The 25,295-nt window shown below is 47.1% G+C and overlaps 1 protein-coding gene and 1 non-coding gene across 2 annotated transcripts in view; both read right to left on the bottom strand.

Annotated features, from left to right (window-relative positions):
• Positions 1-497: 497 nt before the first annotated feature.
• Positions 498-25,295, bottom strand: part of LOC116783487 (calsequestrin-2-like) — a 32,329-nt gene continuing 7,531 nt past the window's right edge. The window contains 11 exon segments of the mRNA XM_032681080.1: positions 498-693; positions 695-849; positions 4,612-4,686; positions 5,075-5,202; positions 5,863-5,917; positions 8,655-8,700; positions 13,499-13,629; positions 14,086-14,159; positions 14,997-15,108; positions 17,694-17,794; positions 19,268-19,352. Of these exon segments, the coding sequence (XP_032536971.1) occupies positions 669-693; positions 695-849; positions 4,612-4,686; positions 5,075-5,202; positions 5,863-5,917; positions 8,655-8,700; positions 13,499-13,629; positions 14,086-14,159; positions 14,997-15,108; positions 17,694-17,794; positions 19,268-19,352 (987 nt within the window). The 3' untranslated portion in view covers positions 498-668.
• TRNAD-GUC lies at positions 17,130-17,201 on the bottom strand. Its single transcript has one exon. It is a non-coding gene; the product is annotated as a tRNA-Asp (tRNA).

The raw sequence follows: 25,295 nt of genomic DNA, 5'->3' as shown, positions 1-25,295 counted from the left end.
GTTTTGCATCACACTGCCAGACAAGAATATCCTGTTGTTATGTGGAATCACTGAAAACTTTAATAGCATCCCTAAAACCTTCCTCCCCTCCCAAAGCATTTTGCTGCTCCTAGCGTTAGCTAGGGACTTCCCGCAGCAGGACTTGCAGGATTGAGTGGTCTTGGCAGAGTATCTGCAAAGGGCATTGTGTTTAATAAAAGGACTAAACTTTACAGTGGCCTTCTCAATGTCTTGAAGGAGATTGGTCTTTGGGATGTTAAGTGCTGGGCTGATGAACATGGAAAACACAAAACTGGCTCCCTGCGTCCCTCTGGAAGCAAGCAGGCAGGCACTTTTCATCCTGCCCTGGGACACTCGGGGGCAGATTCCCTGCAGATTCCTATTGTCCTTACTAGGAGGCATGATTTGCAGCGTGGCTGGGTGCCTCAGGCACTGCCCACCGCAGGGGCAGTCCCGGTGGCTCAGCACCGCTGAGAATCAGGCCAGGGGGTCCCGGCAAGGGCAGGGGCAGGGGGAGCAGGGCAGGGGGCAAATAGGAGCAGCGGTGCTTGCTCAAACACAGGCCTTCCAATGGAGGGACCTGCCGCAGGGGGAGGGCTCTCGGGCCCCACAAGTCAAACTGCACAGAGTCACAGTTAGTCATCGTCATCATCATCCATCATCATCATCTATTCATCATCATCATGATCATCCATCATGATCGTCATCGTCATCATCGTCGTCATCGTCATCGTCATCATCGTCTTCAGTATTTATCTTCCCAGAAAGCACATCTTCTATCCAGTCTTCCAGCTCCTCAGCTGTGGGCAGATCATCATCATCTCTGATGTCCATCCAGATGCTGTCAGCCTGCAGGGACAGGTGATGGGGGATTAGCTGCCCTCAGAGACACAGGCAAGAGATGGGGTTCACTACTATTGTAGGAGTAAGGATTGGACCATGGGTGGGATACAGGGTTGGTGGCGACATTAGCTCCCTCTTTGCCACAGCTTGTGGGCAGACTCAACCAAGGCATCTCTCGGCCTATGCACTGGGATTACCGCTTCTCTCTGTGGTGTTGTTGTATCTGGCCGGGGGCAGTGGGACTGGTCAATGGTTTTACATGGGTGTGTGGTACTGTGTGCCCTGGGTGAGATGTGTGACTGCTGCCTGTTCCTCTCCTGCACTGCCTACACCTGTGAACAAGAGCATTGTCTACCCAATGCATTGTCCTCCCTCTGTCTGGGGAGTTCTGCAGACTCCAAGTCTACGTAAAGAGATCTCAAAGAGACCAACTGTGCCAGTTCCCCCTGCATTGCCCCAGTTCATAAGACATCATAGCATTTTCCTCCTTCCATCCTGAGCCCTTTTGGGACCTCTTCCTTTGACCTTTTATACCCCTCTGTCATCACTCCTTCTCCCCAAACTTTTACCATCACCTTTGCTTCAGGATTGTTTTTTGGACTCTCCACTTGTGATAGTGGTTCCTCCTCTTGGAAGACCCTTTCCTCAATCAATCTCAGCCATGCTACAGTTGAAGAATGGTGAAAACCACCAATGCTCTGGTGCCCTGCTCTTTCTCTCCAGCTGTCCTGCTATACCTCCACAAACAGAGCGGATGGGGAATTCAGTAAGAAGATGACTAAAGTATGACTGTTACCCAGGGACAGCAAGCATAGCTTGAATGGTCTCTGAGGCCTGGAAATCAAGATTTTCCTCTGCTGCTTTGCTGTAGGGTTCCTTGGGTAATATCTGGGTCAGCCCCTTTCCCTTCAACTGTATCCCTTCCATAAAAAAGGATCAGCATCCTATTTTGCAGAGGTGCTGTGAGGTTATCTCATTCAGTGTTTGATGTTGTAGAAGCAAGTGATCTTCATATCTCAGAAGAAAAACTACCAGCTTTGAAAAGTGCATCCAACTTCTTTCCCTGTCCTGTGGTATCTAATTCTCTTGGTTTATGGCTTGCTAAAACTCTAGACCATTTCTATTCAAGGAAAGCTATTTCTCCCATACAGTATTTCCTCCTAAACTATCAAAACTGAAATAAAAAATAACAATGGAGAGGCATGCAGCTCTTGCTTCCACAAATGATCTTGTCCTTAACCTCAGGAATATTTGTGTGGAAAAAAGTGACACATTTAAATAATGGGAACAGGAGTGGGCCCCATTTTACCTAGAGAAGATGCTGTGCAAATAAAGCAGCAATATTTTGCAGAGCAGAGCATCATGGCCCTAAGTCCTGAGCCACCACAATGTGATGAGCCAGTTGGGGCAGCTGGGAGCTCCAGTGTTTGTTTTGGCAGGTTTTTAGAGAAGAGGTAGGGTCACAGGGGTTATGTCCACAGAAGCCAACAGCAGTGTTTATTTTACTCTGTTTTGTAAGCCCCACTTTGTACCTGTGTAACTTGGCTGAATGTTGTGATGTAACACTGAAATAATGAAATGAGCTCAATGTTTGTTTAGTTATCACCCACCAACCTAGAACTTTCTTAAACTTCTCTTAAGAAATAAAAAATGGACTTAAGAGGAATGAAATAAAACTGCAAATACTTTAATCAACAACCTGAAACATTTACTATATCAAAGCCAGATAATGCTGAGTTTTTACAGGTCTCTGAGTGACTGCTGAATAATAAGCATATGTTCTAACTTAATACTGCTTGCTATATGATTCTCTGCCTCTATATGATTCTCATGCCTCTGACATCCCACTTCCATGAATTTCCATTGATTTCTGTTTAATGTAGCTTGACATGACTTAAACATGACCCGTCACAGTAAATATAATGAAGGAAGGTACTGCAGACTAGTGAGAAGGTCAAAAGACTGGAAGACTTGGGCTCTATTTTTGGCTTATCTGTTCATTCCTCTTATGATTTGAAGTGACAAGTGCTATCTTGGTCCCCTTCCCTTTTGTCTCTCCCTTAACAATTCTGCTAACAAGGCTTAAATCACTGGGTCTTCACGGTCTGGAGGATTACTGCTCTATTACAGGTAAAGAGCTCACATCCAGCCAGCTCTGCAACCACTCAGTGACTCCCAATGTCAGCCTCTCATCCCCATCAATGGGATGGGCAATATCCAGGGGCTCTGCTTTCTTCATGACACCATCACTTTCCCTTCACCATCCCATCTCCCGTCTTATGGTCTTACAGCATCTGCTTTAACCATAGGCACAACCGTCCAGTACACACTTGCCGTCCCTCTTTTTCTGGGGTGATACAAGAGAGAGGATGTGAAGGCTGGAAGCAAGGTCAGTGGTGGTGCCAGAACCAGCACCCAGCCCCAGACATTTGTCCCAACTCTTAAATCCCTCTCTGCTCTCTTCTAATGAAACATCAAGTTCACATACACTGAAATTGCAAACACGAAGTCAAGCACCAATTTACTTCTTCAGTGGAGAGATTTCTGCTTCCAGAGACTCTTACATACCCACACAGGTTCATTTTAAGAGGTTAAAACACCTGGCACTTAACCACCAAAATAAACTCAGGTAATAAGTGAGCCAGGCTGCAGCATGATGTTTTATGTGCTCTCTGATCATCTGGACTGCTATGGTCAGGCTGAGGAGAAAACAGTTTCTCTCTGTAGTCATGTTAGGGCTGTGAGGCATGTTATACTGCACTCAGCAGCTCTCCTGAGATCTCTGCTGGTGAGGGTCAAATGGGTCCCTCTCCCACCTGCCTTAAAAACTCACAGTGTGTGGGTAACCTGATGTCAGTCCCACGGCTTGCTGGCTTGAAGGCAACCATAGTTAAAACAGTAGCTGCTAGAAAGTTGGCTCAGTAGCACAGCTGTGAGTGCTGTGGGTGCTATGGGTACCACCACTACTGCAGCTGTGCCAAAGCAGCACTTGCCTCTGCAGCTCTCCCTCTGCAGTGCTGCTGGCTGTGGGATGGTGTGGAAACCCTTTACTACCACCAGGTATGGCTCGGGTGGATCTCCTCTTCCCACCCAAATCCCTCCAGCACTACCTACATGGCAGTGGCTGAGAAGGAGGAGGGCCTGGATGAATCCCAGCTCTTTACCACAGCAGGATCCCTCAATTACCAGTTTATGCTGTACTTTATTAAAACTGTGTGTTTATTTAGTTTTTTTCAAGCTGTACAGTTCTCCCTGTCATCTGTTGGAGACCATTTTTCCCTCCTACGCTCAAGCTGTGCCATTCTGCTTCTGCTGCAAAAACAATCTCCTTTTTCTCCTCTTCCCTAAGCATGGCTTTCTTTTCTCCCTACACACACTTTTCCTCTGCAATCCCACACAGGCTGTCACAGTAGGGAATGGATAAAGGTTCATTCTGTGATTTGGGTGGAAATGTGAGACCTTGAAACCTACACTGGGCAAAGCCCTGAATCTTAGGCACAGGGCTGGTCCTGTCTTCAGTAAATGTAGTTTGTGTGTGACTCAGCAGCAGAAACACACTCAGACCAAAGCCTGAAGCTGGACATTGGAGCTGTTAAGAACTCCACTGCTTGTGGGAATGGTGAGGTCTTTACACTTTTTCCCAGGGCAAAAGCCTGGTCTACGTGTACTTAAGAGCAGAAATCCCACTGATTCCAGTGGACCTCAAGTCCAATCCTTTCTAGCACCCTAATCTTGGAGTCCCTGGATTTTCTGGCACACACTACTCACGTCTGTGACATTCACAACCCCGATCTGTGGTCTGAACAAGTCGATCTTGAAGGTCTTCTCCCAGTAAGTGATCAGCTGCAGGAGTGAGAAACAAAAAGCTCAGGAAAAGATGTTTGTAATGCCCCCTTGCACTAGTTTAGTCAACTGGGCTGTAGTGTGAGGGATGTGCATTGACAAGTGCATGGGAGAGAAGAGAGGCTGAACACAAGCTTGGGTTGCCATACCTGGCAAAGGAAAATGCCAACTCTGGGAATGTTCCCAAGATAACACCTTCATGGGAGGCAGACCCAAAAGACCCAAACCACAAACTCTCAAGGGGATTGCCTGTGGTCCAGTTTCCCATCCTTCCCTGTCCCAAATTCCCTGGGCAATTCCTGCACTTGTGTGTGCACATGCACACACATCCCCACCCCCACCCCATTTACAAATTAAACCAAGAAGGCAAGGAGCCTCTGCCACTCACCAGAGGAAAGTCATCAGGGTCAATCCAGACAATGCTCAGGTCAGGATTATCGGTGTTGTCCCTGGCAACCTGCTTCAGAATTTCCAGGAACTCAAACCATCTGAAATGACACATGAACCACTGTAACTCTCTCCTACAACACACTGGCACTTTTACTTGTGGGGTTTCCAGCTTCCCTGGCTCCCCTATGCACATAGGAGTTGTTTATAGTTCTCATTAAAATGCTGTCTCCCAGCGCTTTATTTCGATAATAAAGCTTTTAATTTCAGGCATCCTCCCCGGGTATTGAAATTAGTTACACATGAATTAAGTCTCATAATCCTTCCATGGAGTGGAACAATGTCACTATTTCTTGTGATGAGGGAGGAACTGAGCCCCCAAGAGGCCAAAACATTTCGACATGCTGATGGCTCTGAGATGAATTGATGCCACGGCTTTTCAGGAGTTGTGGGCCTCTGTTTTCCCACATGCCTATCACACACCCAGACATAAGCACTTTCCCAGTTCACACAGCAAGATGGATGCAGAGTTAGGGAGAAAATTCTGGTGCTGGGTGGAGGGGATGACTTTTTTTTTCGCAGGTAGTCATCCATTTATATCCAAAATTTGAATCCCAGCTAGCACGCCCTGCTAGCATAAACACCCAGAAGCATCCTGGCTCCCCATCCCATCATACTGGGGCTCCCCATCCCAGCCAGGGTGCTAGGCTCCACTATGCAAACAAAGCACAAGAAAACACACTTCCTTGAGGGATGGAGAGTCACATAAGGAAGAAAATAGCCTTTTACCTGGGTCATCTTCTTCAGCAAAGGCTACGATGTGGATACCCTCCATGTCATCCTCCTGGAAACAACAAAACCATTACTGATGGGCCAGGGAGGGAGGGCAGAGTCCAGGCAGTTGCTGGAGATTGAGAGCAGTGGGATGCCTTCAAACAAACAGGAAAATTGCAAATGGAAGCTTGACTGGAGCCCCACTGAGAAGCCAGAAATGGAAGCTGAGGTGAGGCCAAGTCATGAAGGTATTCGGTGCTGAAGTGGGTAGTTTGGGTAGTGTTGCTGAAAGTCTTCAGTTAAAAATGTGTGTGCACCATGATGGCAAAGGTGAGGGAGCTTCTGATGGTGTGGGGCAAAAGTTTGTCTGCAGAGAAGGTCAAGGCTCTCTAGCATGGGAATATAGGCTTCCCATTCAGCCTGAGGCCACCTACCCTCCTCAATTTGCAGATCCCAGGGGATAGTTTACAGGGAAACAAGTATCTGCCACCATGCTTAGTCACAGAACATGCTCCTCGGGGACCAGCAAAGGAAGTTTTCTCACAATATGAGAGGAAAGGTGGCTCATTTGGACCCCTTTTGGGAGGTGAAGGGTCTCTGCTTTAGGTGCGGCTCTTCATGAGCAGTGAGAAGAATTGAGGGAGGGGCTCATTTCAGGGCTCCAACGAGTGGAGGACAGAAATGACAGCCTGCTAGGCTGCTTTTCTCCATGAGACACATGAGTAATGGGTAATGATATTGGCAAAGGCCAATGGATCTGCTGGTCGGTTCATCATTCGCCTGCTATGAATGTCATCTCTGAATTATCCCATGGATCGGTTTCGCCCTCCTCACCCGCTGTCGGTCCCGGTTTCCATTTCAATTGGTTTTAATGCAAGAAAAAATTCCCATCTAAATGCTAATTTCTTTTCCCTTCTGAGCCCAGAGGTGACAAAGCCACCATCAAAAACTGAAAGGGAAAAAGCCCCTGAAAGATTAAGTGGAAAACATTATCTTTAAAAACAATAGCGGATGCTGAGCTTTTGTGGATGTCTTCAGGGAATATGTTTTCACTGGGACATTCTGGGCAGATTTACTTGGAATTCAGACCTCTTACAGCTGGCAAAATCTGCACTGTTACTTTTTCTTCATATTTGCCAGCAGCATTGTCAGACAGTAAAATAAAACGTATGTATATATGCTATATATTTATATGTATATAGCTATATAACATAGCTCTATTCTGACCTCCAAGGCAGCAAACAAACCGGACTAACTCCAGTGAAAGCAATGAGCACGTTGTAAACTTCCAGTGAGATCAAAATCCAGCCCTCTGTCTTCTGTAGGTATGAGTTCCCTGCTTGTAGTGGAGGCAAGCTCTGTATTCCCAGGCTGCTGGTAAAGAAATGTCCCACTGCTGTGAATTCACACTCTTCTGAGGCTAATTTAGAATATGTTCAGTTTGAAAGTGAAATTTGGGTCTCACTGAAGCTCCGTTAAAAACCTTGGAGGGGCTTCAATGGATCTTGGGAGCTATGTTCTATACAGAATCTGTATTTCAAAACAAAATGAAAAGCTATCATGCCTAAGTGACTCATAACTCCTGGTTCAATTTTATTACCTCTTGCTAGTTGTATTAAAGACTCCCAAGGTTTTTGCCACTTCAGAGTCTCGAAGCATTTCATGTTAAACAGCCAAGCAAGGGGACATCTGAATATGCTGTTATAAACATGTCAAGCCTTCTGGAGGAATGACTGCATCTTCCTTAGTGTCTGTAAAGCACCTGTTCAACTGTGTTTTTCAGCGTTCATCTGGGACTTGAGGGTCCCTGACTAGCTTTTAACATCATATTCATTCACAGTGAAGGGATAATTTGTTATACACAATTTTTCTTTCACTTTCACTCTTTCCCTCTTCCCCAACCCTGCAGACCAGGGAGAGTGTGTGATAGGGGCTAAACTGCTGGTTACTTCTTCACAGTTGCTGATTTGCAGCTTGCATACACCATAAGAAGTGCAATCAATGCATGATCTGCTTTGAAATCTATATAATTAACTGTACTGCCTGCCCTCACTTGCACTTTGAATTGTACAACTACTCTCTTACTTTTACAAGGACATGTAGTGACAGGATGAGGGGGAAAGAGGGTAGATTTAGATTTAGGAATTAGGATTTAATATTAGGAAGCAATTCTTTACTGTGAGGGTTGTGAGACGCTGGAACAGGTTGTCCAGAAAATTCATGGATGCCCCATCCCTGGAACTGTTCAAGGCCAGTTTGTATGGGGCTTTGAGCAATCTAATCTGGTGGAAGATGTACCTGCCATGGCAGGGGGGTTGGAACTAGATGATCTTTGAGGTCCCTTCCAACCCAAACCAATCTACGATACTGTAAATTTCCATGAGACATCCGTACAATCTGTGCAGCTCACCCAGCAAGCAGGCCTCTGAAATCTTCCCGCTACCAACACTGATACCCATTAGCTGAGATGGAGCATCCTGCAGCAGAATGTCCTCCACAGCTCTGTCATAGTCCCTACACAGGCCCAACACCTGCCTGGCAAACTGCTTGGCTTTCTCTCTTCCATCTGTGGAGCAAACGGGACCCAGTTCAGATGTCCACCGCTGTTGAGCAAAGCATTGAGCACACTGTTTGAACTCGGGTGCTAGGCATCACAGCCAAGGCCTTCCCTTCTTCCGAGAAGAGAGAAAGTAGCTTTGCAAGGAAGGAAAGATAGTGTTTTGCCCAGCCAGAGACTGGAGTTGGGCAGCAGTTCCTTGTTGAAAGGTGGCCAGGGGACACAAGGCTTCCCACCCTCACGTGCTTACCCATGTCTCAAACATGTCCTCTGGGCGCAGCTTCCTCAAGGTGGCCCTGAAAGGAAGACAGAAATGCTCTTTGAGGACATATCCAGCACTGTCACACGTGATGCTGCCAGAAACACAGAAATGGTCACCAGGGCACATTTGACTGTGGCTGGATCAGCCACATTTTGAATGCAAACGTGGGGGCACTGTAGGTCAACTTATACTTTTACTTATGGTGATAAATCCTGCCCCTGGCCCCACTGGAGTCATTGCAACCACTACTCATGCTTGGGAAGATGAGATGCCTCTCTGTGCTGGGATGTGCTGGTGAATTAGTCTCACACGTGGCAGATTGTTCTGTCTGTGCTGAGAGCATGAGGTGACCCATTCACTTTTGTCTTTCTGTTCTGGAACATTCCTAATGGGCTTTGTCTCCCTTTTCTCCTGGTTTTACCCCAGCATAATTTCAGCACAGAAATCCCTCCAACCTCTGCTGACACAAAGAAGACAGAATAACCTCCGAAGAAGATTATAATCAAATAACCACTGAGAAGAAAATTTAAACCCTAAGACTAGTCAAAGCAAATTTTTTTGAGAAGTAGTTCAAAAAGGACCAAAAAATTAAGAGTAAATATTTTCAGACACAATCATAGCAGGAAGCTTGTCAGAGAGCCTGTCAGGCTGAGAGTTGACTGTGGTGTTAAAGGGGCACCCAAGGAACACAAGGCCATAGCAGACAAGCACAAGTCATCCTTTGCACCTCTGCTTGCTATGACATCAGGTGTTCAGGAAGGATCCCCCAGAAGAGCCGGTCTCTGTGGCTGACCTGTCCCAGGACCTGTTCCAAAGAGAAGTGTCAGTCTATGAGGTTTTAGAACAGATTGGTAAAGGCAGTAGAAGCGTGTTGCCAGAACCAGGTGGTATAAGTGAGATGTTTAATCTCTCACTTCAGTTTGCCCTGCTATCAGAGCAGTGGCAACAAGAGCATTTTATAGAGCTTCCTGAAGGACCTGAAGAGCCACAGATCTGGAAGGGTGACTTCCTTATGAGCACAGTGCTGCCAGCAAAGTTAGAGCTAAGAGACCTTTGAAGGAACATAATGTGATTGCACAAGAGATGCATGGCCTTTAGGAGGAAAGTTGTGGCTATGGAGTTCCCAGAGCAAGTCAGTGAGAGGGGGAAGGTATGCTGGTGAATGTGGTGAGTGGCTTTCAGAGAACCATTGGACAGGATCCCTTATTAAAGACTCTCAGGGAAACTAAGCTGCAGTTAGATCAGAGGAGAGGGTCCTCCTGTGGATTAATACCGTTGAAGGGTGAAGATGAATGTTCAGTTTTCGTGACAGAGGAAATTAACCAGTTCCTAGCATATTCTTTGGCATGATCACATGCATAACATATTCTCATATAGTCTGAAAAAGATGGGAAATAGGAAGATTTGCTTATCATATACAGTTCTTTGATGATCAACAGAGGTGATACAGAAGGATCTCTTGAAACTTGAGTGTCTGCATGATAAACAGTCATATAGCTAGTAACACACTTGCAGAAAACCAGCCCTGATTATACAGGTGCAACAGTGGGTTCTAAATTAGTTGTAATTAATTATTGCCTCTCAGGAAAGGGGGAAAGTTGTAACAAATTGAGAAAGCATCAACTCCAAAGGAAAATGGTAAAAAGAAGGTTACAAACAGTTGGGAAATTACTAAGGAGAAGGACATATTATACCCTCATGGCAATAGAGAGCTACACTGTGCACCTCCACAGTGAATGTATGTGTAGTTCTGGTCATCCCATCACAGAAATGACATGAACAACTGAAAAAGGCACATGGAAACGTGGCAGTGATTAGTGAAGGTGTGGAATGATCTCTATTTGGTGAAGATTAAATAGATAAGAATTCTTTATCTTGTAAAGGAGGTGACAGAAGAGGGATTTGGCAGGGGGTCTAAAAAATCAAGAATGGTAAAAAAAGAGAATATCTTAGAGCATGGCACTAATAATGCCAAGGTCATGGGTTTGATGTGCCATTCAATTAAGAGTTGCACTTGATTATCCTTGTGGGTTCCTTTCAACTCAGAATATTCTGCAATTCTCTCCCTACAGATTACCTAAAGTATTAGTCATTGTTCCTCTTAATAAGAGTTAGTTAACTAACAAGAGTTAGTAGGTGTCCAGAGAAATCATTAGGTAGCAGGTATAAACTGAACAAATAGGAATGGTCTTTTGATGCAATGAATAATTCAGCTGCTGAACTCATTACAGTAGGGTATTTTTCAGCATCAAAATAGAAATAAGGTAGAAACTACTATAGAAATTGAAGAAATAGCCAATAAGATATACAATTCTTGACCCAGCAATCCTCTCATTGTTAATAGTCCAAACCCAGAGGTTATGTCAGGTGAATGCATATTACAAATTTAGGCATATCTGTAGCTGGCTTTCAAGACACTTTCCCTAAGCTGTTCTCTGGGGGAAGCACTTGGAGAAAGGAAACAGTGGGAAGGATTTGATCACACCCACAGGTACTGATTGCTGTGTTGTTGCTCTGGATACCTCCCTATGCTGGAGGGAGTGAAGTAAGTGGGGGTTTTTTAAGTAAGAGGGAGCAAAATCCAGTCCCCCAGGTTGCTACACCACGATTGCAGAGAACTGAGGGTCCAACCCCGGCATTTTGCATGTGAAACAGGCATAAACCCAGAGGCCTCTTGCTGCAAGCAGAGGAGCTACCATGTAATTTGGTTTTGTACAACTGGGAGCAAAATCTGGGCTGAGACCTCGGAGTCCCAGTGCCTGGTCTCTGCGCTCAGGTGGACACCCATCAGCTGTGCAGCCTTGGATGAGTCACCCCATCACACTGAACACCAACTTCCTGACCTGCTCAGGAGAGGATGAACTTTCCCACCACAGTCTGCAGCTGCCTGGAGAAGCCTCAGCTGGGAGGCTGTGTGTGGGCTCCTCCTGGGTACCTGCTTCAGATCCTACCTTGAGGCTGCAATGGAAGCACAGTAAATCCCAATTTCTGGAGGAAGTGGTAGTGAAGCCTGCCTGGGCACAGTAGTGGGGAGCCATTTTTGTAAGGGCTCTTTAAGACAAAGAGCCTGGATGCTGCTGACTAGTAGTAGCTTTCCCCATTGATGTGACATGGCTCCTTTAGTGGGATGGAGAGGTAGCAGTGGGGCGTTGCACCTCAGAAGAGGGTTAGTCTATGCCTATGAAGTGAGAAAATCTGTTGTGTGAGGGGGAGGAGGCCAATGGTCCTCTATACCTTCCTGCAGAGAATACCCTGCCAAGTTGCCTACAGGGAACCAGCATGTGGCAGCTGCTGAGGTTACTTCATTTTAGTCTACAGGTCTGATCATCTTCATATCTGACTAATTCCCATCTGTGGCTTTAGGTCCTTTACTGGTGGCAAGGCAGGAAGAAGTACTTTTGCTCTGAGACGCTCAGCATTAACTGCTAGGAACATACCACTGTCACCCCAGGGTTCCTCCCCTGCCACAGCAGCACCTTGGTGGGTTTGGGATTTCAGGCTTCCAATTTCACAGGACTCCTTTTAATTCTCTTCTGAGCCTTGGCACTTGCAAAATGCATGGCCCACCCCCTTGATCCTAGCAAGGACCACATAGCATCTTGAAATATATAAGACTTAGGGCATTCAGCTGCAATTTTGTGCTGGTGGAGAGCTTGCCTTATTAGGCTAGCATGTAGCTGACTGTGCTTAATCAGCCTCCTGATGCTACTGCTTGACAGAAAGAGCTTGGAAAAAAAAGATGCGAAGGACTGAGGTCAACAAGTCTTGGAGGTCAGCAAAGTAAATTGCAAGTACATGGGAGATAGAGGAGCCTTTCATGTTTCAGAAAAAGCAGAGCTCTGTTTCCAAGTCTGGTGAGTTGTGGATTCCAGAGATGATCTTCTGTCTCTAAACCCTCTATGGTTGAACACAAACCTCCAGCTGAGCCCAATTTGAGATCCCCCTCTATATCAATGGTCCTGCTTTCCTGAAACTCTGACCTGGTCCCTTGGACATCTGCTGGGAAATGCTATTGCAGGAGCAGCAGGTTAACTGTGCCATTATCCTGCGTGGTGTTTTTAAGGGTGTAAAAACACAGCACCTTATCGGTAGCTTTGCCTGTATATTTAACCTCACCCTTTCACACAGGATCAGCCTCTCCGGTGACTTCCAAAACATTGGTAGCTGAGTCCCTGAACAGCTGTGCAATAAACCTGATTGCAAAAAGCATGGAGCATCCACAGCTCCTGCTGGGTTGATCAAACACTGTAGGTGCTCAGCACCGTTGCCATATGAGGCTCAACACAGCCATGACACCATGACAGTGGCTGCCTCTCTGTGCCCTTTGTCAGCAGGAGTCTCTTAGTCCATCACAGTTCCTCCAAGCTTGGTCTAAGCTCAGAGCCTGCCTCCAAATATACCTGACATTAGGAGAGGAATATAGCCATTAGTGAAGCTGTTTTGGGGAAGGATGGGACTGGACAGATTTGAATTTGACTTGAGAGGCCTTGAAGAAGATTATCTTCTATATAGACCTAAATAAAAAGCATGGAAAGTAGGCCAAGGTTTCCACTCTCCACTGCTTTCAAGCCTCCCAGCTTTTTGAAGGAGGACTAACTAGGGAGTTAGTTAGTCACAGCCCCATTGTAGTGAGCTCTAATTGCTACACAGATACTTTTACCTCTGGGACTAGCGAAAAACCAGCCACAGTCTCCAACCTGGGTCAGCAAATCATGGAAAAGGTGGTTGTCATGCTGATTTTTTCTGAGAGGGTTGCCCTAGAAAGGCAAGGTTGCAATGACAGACACCTTTACTCACCTTCCTTGTCCAGGAGCATCCTGTACACTACCTACCTTCTGTGTTCTCTCACAAATTCAACCAGCTCCTCTTCTGTGTAAGGCTTATCAGGGATGTGAACAGGCTCATCCATAAATGGTTCATAGAAGTCCACCTCATTCATCTTCAGACCTAGCTTCTTGGCAACCTGTTACAGTGCAGATAGTCAGAGGTGAGGGAGCCTGATGTGCCTCTTTGCCTACCCAGAGTCTCTCCTAGTGTCAGAGCCGAGATTAAGGTGCTTGTTCTACCTCAGAGTGCACTCCTAGGGATAGCTCACATAACAGAATGGATCTTTCCTTGGCTAAAAACCCACTGACGCTCTCTCCACTAATGGTGTCAAGCACTGGAGTAGAGAAAGCCAGACTCAAGGTCCCGCAGACCTAATGGAGGTCAAACCCATATCAGGATGTCCCTCCATGCTGCAGAAATGGCCTTTTATCTTGTGACAGAGCCAAATCCCAATGTGGACACGAATACCACAAAACACAGGAACACTGAAAATGAGAAGCTGGAGCCAGATAATAAATCTGGGAACATCCTGAGCTCTCAGAAAACAAGTGGTGGCATCTATGAGCTCCCATTTAGGTCTGTGGGTGCTTACCCCTTTGTCAAAAGTAGCGAAGAACTTGATGTACGGCTGGAATTGTTCAGCAGCTTCTTCAAATGCCTTGAAATCTGGAAGGAGAAAAGGAGAATGAAGAAGATATTTCACAGACAGCTGACCACAGTTTGATCAGCACAGAAGGCATCAGGGAAGAACAAATATAAATTATTGCAAACTCCAACAGATGACAGCCCTGTGTTTCTTCCACCCTTTCAGGTTTTACACAGAAGGACCATTTCAAGTGGAGCAACATGCTGCACAGCTCCACAGTGCTCAGGAAAACTACAGATCCCAGCACACCAGACTTAACTGTGGCTGAAATCAGCTGCACCATCAAGCAGGTCCAGAGGTAGTTCAGCCTGGGAAATACACGGAATTGGTCCAGCATTAATGATTGCCGCCATTCCCCAAGCAGTCACCAAGCATTATTAGGCATGCTTGTCCTGCTGCAGGAGGAGGGGAAACAAGGTACAGGAACAAGGTATGTTTTTACTGTTACTCCTAACAGCACAGTGCTGGGTTCCAGCCTGGCAGGAGATCTTTACAACAGGCTTTTCCCACTTCTCTTTGAAGTACTTATTATTGAATTTCCTTACCCACTGTAACTGTAATCTCAGCTGATTTTGGGTGAGGTAAACTTACTTTACTTTAGGAGCCCTGGATTATGGCCCTCTTCTCTTACCAGCAGACTCCTTGTAGAAGGGTCATGGCTGTTGGTGTAGGAATGGGCTCATGTCTAACACCAGCAGAAACTTGTCTGCAACCCCACCTCATCCTCCATCAATTTTCACATTGTCGCACCCTGCCATATACCCCTAACACCCTTCATGTTCATGCAGAACAACCAATGCCCGGCCCCCTGAGCCCCCAGCCAGGCTCTAAGCCCCACAGGAACATATTCATCTTACGTTCAGAGTCTTCTCCTTTAAAGTAGCCGATGAGTTTGATTTCATCATCGATCTGGTCAAAGGCTTGAAGCTCCAGCTTGCTGTTTATGACCTCCACGGGGTCTTCTAGCAACTGCCATGACAAATGCATGTGATAGCACAGTGATTTGCAGCACCAACCTACGCCTGGCAGGGTGGGTCACAAGCAGCCTAAGTGAGGAGAAAGGGGTCACCCAATTTCTTTGCTGTTGGAAACCCTAATTAGTGCTCTCTGCCTTAATGTGAGGAACCGAGAGATGCAGGTCACCTTCAAAGAGAGACGTTAGTAGGTTCCCTGCGTAGGTGAAAGCATCCAGAGGGAGGTTGATAGAGGACAGGGTAACCTGAATGGATGCTGAGAGACCTGCTGTGATGAGAGATGAGGGGTAGCAATTGCAGCTGGCTTTAGGGAGGTTGAAAAGAAGGAAGAGCAGTTGAAAGGAGCTGGTATGAACACTGTGAGCTTCTGTAAGTGATACATATATACCTACATCTATATATACCTGTTTTCAAGTGTCATTTGGTGGAAGAGTTCATTGCAAAGAACTTGCTTTTGAAAAACATTAAAACCAGCACACTAGAGGGTGGCCAAACAGAGGTTTGGAGCAGTGGAAAGTCTGGATGTGAATTTTCCTGGCTGATGCTCCTATGAAGAATGGTTTAAACCCAGGCTTTGGCCTCACACACATCACGGTGTTGATGAGGAATTTGGAAGACCTATCTGGCACTTTAGCCTGCCATTGATTCAGACTTTGTTTCTGTTTTCTTAACTAGTCCCTGCCAGTGAAAAGATTCAGTCTGATTATTTTGCCCAATAATACTGGTATAAATCAAGTGCATTTTCACTAGAGGAAAAGAAAAAACAGGCAGGCCACTGTACAGCCTACAGAGGAGGAGAGAACCTCTGGTTCAGAGAGAACCTCAGGTTTCAGATCAGGCTGCTGAGGCATCACAAATGTGTTTGGTTTTATTTCCCTGCTTTACCTGCTATTACCCTGCCAAGTACTTTTCCTCTTGAGTGGAAAATGCCCAAATAGAAATCCTTGGTGTCTTCTTTTTCACAGAACATGATTTTTCAGTGTCACACCACAAGGCATATCAAGCAAAACCTCATCAAGCACCTTACACTGCACTCCTTGTGAGCGATGCTCTGACATGAGGCTGTGCCTCTGCTGCACCCACAGAAGTATGTGCAGTTTCCTGCTGCCATAGTGGCCTGAGCCATGGGAACCAGGGATCCCACTGCTGCGGGGTCGTGGTAAAGCCCTGACCTGTCTGTGGCCCTCCTGAGTGGGGCAGATGCCCATTTCTGTCCCTGAATCCACTAGCATGTGTTTTGGCCACAACACCTGATGCATGCAGCCACAGACATTGTCACAGAAGAGCTGAGGTTCAGGGTATCTGTTTCTCTTCCCTGGCTGTGCTTCTTCTCATCAGCAGTCCTGCACCACAGATGACCATGTAGGCAACCTGCCACCCTGGGAAACAAACACTGCCAGCTCCACTGCTTGCCTTACCTCCCTTATCTACTTTACTGCATAGCTGCTTATAAAGGAGTCTCATTTCAAAGGAAAGCCAAACCACCACAAAATGTTTTCATTACAAAGCAAAGACCACGGTTTTGGGCTGTTGCCTTTCCTAGGAATAAAATGTAAAAAAAGAGAAGTGCAACATATATATGGGGGATTCAGCATCTTTTTTTCATTTAGGCACAAAGGTGAGTACATCATGGTGCCCGTGCACAAAATGACCCAAGGGCACTTAGTCCTAGGGCCTTGACCTTCTCTCACTCATGGCAGTGCAATTTGGGAAGTTGCCTGAAGAGATATTATGTTGCATGTGTCTAGAAATGGGAAAATAGTATAGTATGGCCAGTCTTCACGAACGAAGATTTGGGAAAGGTCTTTACCCTTCGAGCCTGCGCAGTGGATTTTTTTAGGTGAGACACAGTGTGTGCTGAGCTGAGCCCACCCTTTAATCCTAAGGTTCATCTGCTGGGGCTGAGCAAGCTTGGACAGTGGCAGTGAGGTCCTCAAGACGTAGGTTTGTTTAGAGTGACCTTCTCTGAGATGGATGGCCTTACAGGGCTGATGAGCTCCATCTGCCCAGGGGAGTTTCCCTGACTGGGAATCGAACCCAGGCTGCAGCAGTGACAGTGCTGCATCCTAACCACTAGACCACCAGGGGTCCCACAGAAATGGGAAAACAGTTTGCAGCATAAGGCCTTTTCAATGCACCAAGCTCTTTTTAGTTGCTCTATAAGAATCCTACTTCTTGGATATTCTTTTTTTTGAAAATAACTTTTCTTTAAAAAAAAAAAAATAGTGTGGAAGACTTTGCAAATGGCAAAGTATTTGCACACCAGCTTGCTAACTGAGATGGGTGATCAGCAGTCAGTTATGTGGGATTGTTGCTGACTTCCATTTAAATACTCCATAAACAAGACAGAGGGCATAATGTCTCCAAGACATAAGAGGTTGGTAGCATATAAAGATACCAGCTTCCCTGTGAACTCATGGTCAGACAAGTGTTGGGGAAGATGGCAAATGCCATCTCTACCAGTGAGTAGCAAACAGATGGCATTTCAAACAAAGATACACTTGTGGTTTTTAGCAAACTCAGTGTTTGCAAGGTCTTCTCTGAGAGGCTTTATGTAGCTCTGAGCTTATCTGTGCTTACATCCAAGAGGAATTCCACCAAGACATCTGTGGCCAGTTCCCCATCAAATTCGATCAACCGCTCATCCTTAAAGACATAGAGACTTCCCTCTTCAAGCAAGCCTGAAAGAAGGAGACAGGAAACATAATGTGGTTAATGTGTCACTAAAAGCATTTTTACTGCAGAGTATCTTGCTTGTTATTCCAGCAATGCTGTCTGGGAAAATGCAGTTGCCTGTTAACTGTGTAGGTCTACTTAGAAACAACCTGAGCAGTCTCCTGACTGATGGCACGGGAACAGACCTCAGCCAGAACTGGGGCTAACTTCTTCCCAAATGTTAAACTTTTCATTCAGGTCACAGTTTGGCCTCATCTGGAAAAGTTCTATACCAGGAACTTGTTTTATCTTGGCTATCTATCTTGCAGTATTTACTGGGCTCTAACTGGCAGCTCAGATTTTAACAACCTCTCACTATGGAAAATGGATTTTCATGAGGGTTGTGCTCACTGTCTGGAGAAGGCTGGACTGTATGAACATCAACAGTGATCTAAAAGTGAGCTTCAAACTGTCTGAGGCTTATCTGGCTTTGACAAAAGGGTTAGAAAACAATGGGAGAGATGGCACAGACAGCAGGAGGCAGATGTGAATGCAATATCACTACACTGAAGACTGAGTGCCACTGCACTTCATTGGAGGCTCTGAAATCAGCAGCACTGGCCTCCTGTAATGCAGGACAGCAGAGTACCACAGGTCAAGGTGGTTGGTAGTTTGTTTCTTCTCAGAGGAGCAGAAGCTCTTGTCTTTAGCTGAGCTCCCACTACCACACACAGTTTCTAATTTAGGAAAGAAAATTACACTCTGGTATGTCTAAACAGTCTCTGACATTAAGCCTAGTGGTATGTTTGTGTGCTGTTTTATTTATGTGCCATAGTATTTCCATATTGTTTTGTGGGCTAAAATATAAAGGGATTGTCAGTCCCTGTAAGGCAGCTGTGTCTAGGCTTGGGCAGTGCAGCATCTTTCCACCTTTAGAACAAGTTTCCTCTTTCGCTCTGGGGAGCAAACCAGAACAGTTTGGCACCTGGCTGCCAAACCATTGCAAGGCTGTGGCTCCCCCTTTTGTTGGCAGAGGTCACCCTGCCATGGGGCGGGTGACATTTGGGGACCTATGTTATTCCCCTCTATGTTCTGATTCTGCACAGCTGTATCAGTTATGTCTCTATGTAGGAAGAGCATGAAGTTACTCCATAGCATCTATTTACTGTTCCTGCACAGCAAGCTGTGAGCTTACACCTTGTCATCATTACAGCATGAATTGCCTTTCTTTTTCATTTGATTCGGTTTGGTTTTGGTACTCTCAGACAACAATATTTTTGCTGAAAGGATCTTTCTGGGTTCATCCCTCTCATCCTCACCCCTACCCCTCTACTTGATCCTGCCCTTGGTGAGGTGGGCAGGTGGTCAGTGTGCAAGTGCCACCAACATCCTCCCCATCCTGGTAACAAGGATTTGGCTGCCCTCTATGGGGCTGGCTGTTGGACATCACTCCCACAGCCTCTCCAAGCTATTCCAGAAATATCAGACATGGGACTCACCTAATTTTTTGGCAAGTTTGGCATCCTTCTTGGAGTCCACCATCCCAAAACCAATGCTTCTGGGCTCCAGGACCTGAGCTGCCAGCTGTGGGAGGAATTAGAGAGCCCAACATTAGCAGCATTGACACCACAGGGTAGCTAAAGGGCATCACACCCCACTAACATGGCATGACAGACACAAGTGACCCATATTCTGCTTTTGAACAGCACCAGTGAGTGGGATGTGTCACATGCTGCCTCTCTGCTGAGATAACCAGAGGTCACAAGGGTTGGGTTTCTTCCCATTGTGTTGCAGCAGGGATTTGCTGGCACTACCACATGCTGTTCACAGCTGTTTGAGACTGGCATGGGGAGAGGGCTCCTGACTGAATCAGAGACACTAAAGCAGTGGGCATGGCTGGAAGAAAAACACCCATGCTACTGACACAAAGCAAAAGCTATTTCCTCCTTGGTGCCTTATTGGCCTCCTTCAGGGGAGTGCAATGTGGGGGCACCACCAACATTTTAACTCTTGAAGTGCATGGTGCCAGGCAGCAGTGGATGCAAACTGGATGGGATGCAGGATACTACAGCATCGTTTCCTTCATGCATGCAATGGGGTGGCCAAAACAGGCTCACTTTCCTATGAAATAATTGAAGTCATATCTCCTGTCCAGGCTTCAGTAGCCCCCCAGATCCTGGTTCCCTCTTTTCGCTAAAGAAATGCATCTAATCCCAGCCATGCTTGTGTTTACCTCTCACAGCTTCTCTAAACCACTGCTCCCTGTTCCCACCATTTTTGACGAAGGGGCCTCTTGAAGATATCGAGTTCCTGCCTGTTTTGTGAAAATAGATATGTGAGGAAAGGAGAGAAGCTCTGCAAGGGCCCCATGGTGGGAGCAGCTCCGAGTAAGACCCTGTGAATTCCAGATAGGCTCCTAGAGATGCAGTGACCCTGGAAAATGGGTCCACTTAAGCACCAGGTGACTGACAGCCCCACTGCAAGCATGCTACAGACCATACAAGGTGATAATGATGCTCTGAGACCACCAAGCAGCTGTAAGAGCCTCTTCCTGCTCCCTCTCCCTTCCTGATCCATGAACGCCTTGGTCTTCTTGCTATTCCTCCTCCCAGCCCTGTCCGAGAGTGGGGGATGATGAAGATGAGGGGTCAGGGGTCTCTGGGATAGGAATGTCCCTATTAGGGCACAGCTGCCAGTGCTCGGCGGTAGGAGAGGGGCAGATGAAATCCATGGCCAGAGATATAGAGGGCTGATTTATGAGGAAGCCCCCCTGCCCGACCCATTTTAGTGCCTGCCCCAGAGTCAAAGCCAGCTTGAATGTCACCCAGCAGTGCTGCCACCGCAGCCGTGCAGCCCCGTGGCTCCCCTACTATAAATAGCTTCTGCCTGTGCCCGGCCACTGTGAGAGTGAGCAGCAATTAAAGGTGTTGGGGAGCAAAAGTGGTGGGGCAGCTACCTTGCCTGTGCGATGGGGTGTCATGGGGCCGGCCAGCTCCCTGTGCTGTCAGCACCCAGCCTGTCCCCGAAATTCTGGAGGATGGTGACAGACACCCTGATGAACAGGTCTCAGGACCTCGCTTGAGCAAAGGGGAATGATGAAGAATGTGGTTGTTTCCTTCCTTCCAACAAATACGCATCCCCAGGCCTGTCCCAAAGCCCTCCAGGAGGACATAGTCTCCACCAACCCTCACAGCAACACTGTAGCCTTGAACCCCCTGTGGCTATCTGCCCTGTTGTCCTTAAGGGAACACCATGTGAAGCAAAAGGGGTGCTTCTGTTACACAGGAAACAGGCATCTCAATGCTCTTTCCTTGCTCTTTGCCAGTGCTTTAAAACAAAGGTAAGGCTGCACGTTCAGGGCCTGTGCCATGGACACTGCCTGAATGGGGCAGAGCACTGATTCATGTTTGCATATCCAATGATGAGGCATCTGAGCACTAGTTTGACTGGTCTGGCATGCCATCTCCTGGCTCAGGCCACGGCTGTACATCTCAGAGCACCTGAGAGCAGTTGGCACCCAATATTGCTGTGAGAGATGGACATCTCTTGTGAGTTCTCTAGACATCTCCAAGCAAGATGGTGAGAGAAGATCCCCCATTACAGGTATCTGTCTTTCCTAGACAAGGGGATGGAGCCTGTAGGATCATCAGCTTTCTGGGACATTGTCAGCATGCTTGTTGGCAGTTGTGCACACCAGCAAGAGGTTCCTCAGAGTCCATGCTTGAAGCTCTGGCTGCTCTGTGACCAGAGGTAAAAACACAGAAAGCCCAAGGGAAGAAGACTTGTTCAGTCATGTCCACTCCAGTTGATACTTATCTAGCTACTCAGAGTTATGTCAGCCAGGTGCCAGACAAAGTCAGGGCAGTTTAAGCTGAATAGTTCTTGACCCCTGCACACAGAAGATGGTTAAGGTTTCTTGTGGGTGTTTGAAGGTCAGAAATGTGCAGAAAAGCTGCAACACCTGCTACAAACAAGTGGTTGGGTTGATTGCAAGAGAGGAGGCATTGATCAGGAGTCATGTATGTCAGTATGCAGCTCACATGGAGGTAAGTTGTGGAGAGGTGTGGGTGTAGCCACGTAGCTGTGAGCGGTGGGATCTTGCTGGGAAGAGTAACTGTGTCAAGAAAACATGGGTGATGTGATGAAAGCCTCTTTGTATGAGACTCTGAGAGTGCTCAGTAGTCAAAATGGCCACAGTAATGCTGGAGGTGTGCCCATTGGGTGGGCAGGGCTTGTGTGACTGTGTCTAGCAAGACTGTCTCTTGGAGGTGTATGTATTGTGGATATGAATGTTTAGAGATGTCCCTCTGAAGAGGCTCAGCCCGAGAGAAGATGTGCAACAGCGTTGTGTATATAGGAGCATGCCGTTGTACAGGGTGTATGTGTGCCTGTGGGTTATGTTTGTATGAGGGGACAGAGCTGGGAGCCAAGCAGGCACCCTGGCTCCTCTGCTGAGACCTCATGCTAATGAGACAATGAGGAAAGCAGTACAGCCTGTGCTCCTCCTCGGAGCAGTGGTCTCACAACAGGGAACTCTTTGTGTAACATGAGACTCTCTTAGCTCTTTCTACTGTGTCCGTTCCTGGGGCAGGAGACCTTTGCAGGGTGTCAGTACCTATGTGGTGGCTTTTGAAAGTGCCAGCTATGCAGGGCCTTGCTTTCCTGCTTTCCACTGCAGCAGGTGAGTCTGACCAGTGCGTAGGTGAAGATATGTTCCCACACCTATACTTCACCCCATATGGCAGCAAAACATGGAGTATGCCAGAGGCACAGTGGTTTGGCTAGTTGCCCCCTACTCATTACAGTATCAAGCATTTATATATCCCCTTACAGTATTTTTCTGATTCCATAATGCTAGTGGGATTTGAATGCAGATAATGTTTCTAATCTTGACAATCCTCTTGGCTCAGGACCTTGGGTCAGAGGCAACTGTAATCTAAGAACACAGCCCCTCCTCCTTCCACTCCTCCTTCCTCATGCCTTTAAATTCATATCGCTTGAAGTCTTGGCCAGCCAGAGGCCTTGCCTTTGTGTCAGCCTCTATAGTGAGTAATTTAGCTTCAACAGCTGCATAGGGAGATGGGAGAATATAAACCTGCCCCGGAAGAACTGGACCTACTGATCATGCAATCCCTGAGGTAGAGCAAGAGCTTTGGGCAAGCAGAGTTGGCTGAGAGGATGAGCAAAGAGCCCAGTAATCTTGTAAGCTCACATCTCATGCACATTTTCCAGCCTTCCTCTCATGTGCGTGAAAGCCTTTGCAATGCATACTTTCTAACCACAGGATCACAAGCTCTGTCCTGTGCAGCCTTCGGAAAAGGAGGTGTGAGTTGGGTCCATTCCTCCTTTCTTCCACATGGCTCGGGTAATAAGCATACTTGAATACGCATGAGGAGTGCACAACCTCTGGGACGTGAGAGACATGCCAGCCCAAAGTGAAGCTTGAGTACCACCGAGTAAGCAAGAACCACCTCATCTTGTATGGTGTCAGCAGTAACAGGCACTCTGAATAATAGGTGTGGAAAGACACATCTCAGCTTCACACCCACTGTACCTATCTGAACTTAGGTGTGATGCTGGGAAGCTTTTGAGATTTAAGAAGTTGCACAGGGTCATTCTAAAATCCCAGGTTATACAGCAGTAGAATATCACTGTCTGTCTGACCATGCTCCTATTCCAGCTGCAGACAATGCTGATTGTGCCAAACCTTGCATTTAGTGTCAGTTTTGCTGCTAAATGGCAGACAAAATCCAGCAGAGAGGGTTACAAATAGGGGTGGGAGGGGTGGCTGTCATGGTCAGATTTCTTTGTGAAGTGACATTATGGAATTCTGGCCTGGATTTTCATCCCACTTCTCTAGTGCTGAGCTCCCACAGACAGTAAGGCTCATCTTTCTTAGCTGCTCAGGCTGGGAGACAGGTGTCTGGGGCGTTGGGTGTCCTGAAAGCCATTGTAAGTAAATTCTCTTACACATGGGGAGCTTTCTGTTTCCCTGTCTAGCAGTGGAGGAAGAAAAAAACTCCGCAATGCAAGGAGAAGAGCAACAGGGGATGATGAGGAAATGTTCCACAAGCAATCTACACTTCTCTGCTACTCTCTTTAAAGCTGTAGTTGATGTTGATGGTCAGAAACTGGTTGATGAAATGATGATGATTTTATATTCAAAAATGTTAGGTTTTTATTTCAGAATCAGTAGGAGGAGATGGCAAGTGTCTAGGGTATTTCCCCAGAAGTTTTGAATCTTAACGCAGGGCTCATGCCTTCACGCTATAGTTGGCTTCTCTGTTGTTTAAGCCAGGGGACAGTTTCTTGGAGAGCAGAGAGGGTTATTTCTCCTTCCTCATGCTGTACTGTCTCCTCTAGCATTCCCTGCATAGCACACTAGTAATGTTTCAGGTTCTTCCATAATTCAGGCTGGTAAATTAGAAGTCCCGAAGCATCATGATGATCAAAGAGCAGGGCCAGAAGCCTGCTGAGCAGTTGCCACTAGAGAAGTCACTCTGCTGGCAGTGAGGACTGAAGAAGAATTGTGTGTTCCACCTTCCAACGCATTTCCACCACCTGAGCTGCCTGGAGAGGTTGAACCTCCCCTCCTAGGGATCACTGCTCCTTGGGACTAAAAGGCAAGTCCCCATATATGGGACACCCCAAAGGTCACTCCCTCAGAGGTGGCTTTCACAGGTAATGCTCCAAAAACACTGCCTTGGAGCTTTAGTTGCTGCACAGCCACTCAGCACAGTAAGACATATGATGTGCTTTTGGCTGCCTCCCTAAAGGTTTCACATAGCTAGGGCTATATTTTTATCTGCTCCTGGCATCCCTAATTTTAGCGAGCTGTAAGCCAAAGCGCAGCCCCCTCAGCCGTGAACTAACCGAGGCTGATGCCTGTGCCACTGAGCACCCATGGGTGCAGGGGCCACCTGCTGCTGCTCCCAGCCAGTCCTCACTGGCACTACATCACAGATGTTTTGCCAACTCAGCTGTGCAGCTCGTATGCCAAGGACAGACTGGGACGTGCATGCGTGCACACATGTGCTGCCCCAGGCTGTGGGGTTTGGGATTGGGCTGGAGGCACACCCCGCTAACCTCCCCTTTGGCAAAAGGGAGACTGAAGGTGCAATTGGGGGCTGTCTCTGACAAAAGTGAAGCCATTGCTGCCTTGTTGTCTTTCTGGCCTCAGAAAGATTGCATTGAAACTGATGACTGGATGCGGCTGTAAAGCCCATTCAGGGCGCAAGCTGGTTCCTTTCATTAGGTGCTGGAGGAGGGAAGCATGCTTGGTATTCAGCCCGTTCACCTACGCGGACCACTGCCCATGTCATTTGTACGCCTCCAGCTCCCAGGAACAAGCCGGATTTCTCCAGTTTCTGACCAAGTGGGTGTAAGCCAGCACCTCTGAAATCCAGGAGAGTCCAGGATGCTGCAGGCGAGAGCTGGGAGCTCTGGTCCTGCATCTGCAGGAAGGATTAGGGAGGCAGGGCCCTGGGGGAACAGAGGGGTCCTTGAGACAAGAAAACCTTTTACCCA

The sequence above is a fragment of the Chiroxiphia lanceolata genome, chromosome 2, assembly GCF_009829145.1.
Source record: "Chiroxiphia lanceolata isolate bChiLan1 chromosome 2, bChiLan1.pri, whole genome shotgun sequence".
NCBI classification, from domain to species: domain Eukaryota; kingdom Metazoa; phylum Chordata; class Aves; order Passeriformes; family Pipridae; genus Chiroxiphia; species Chiroxiphia lanceolata.
This window is presented reverse-complemented; position numbering and strand designations above follow the sequence as displayed.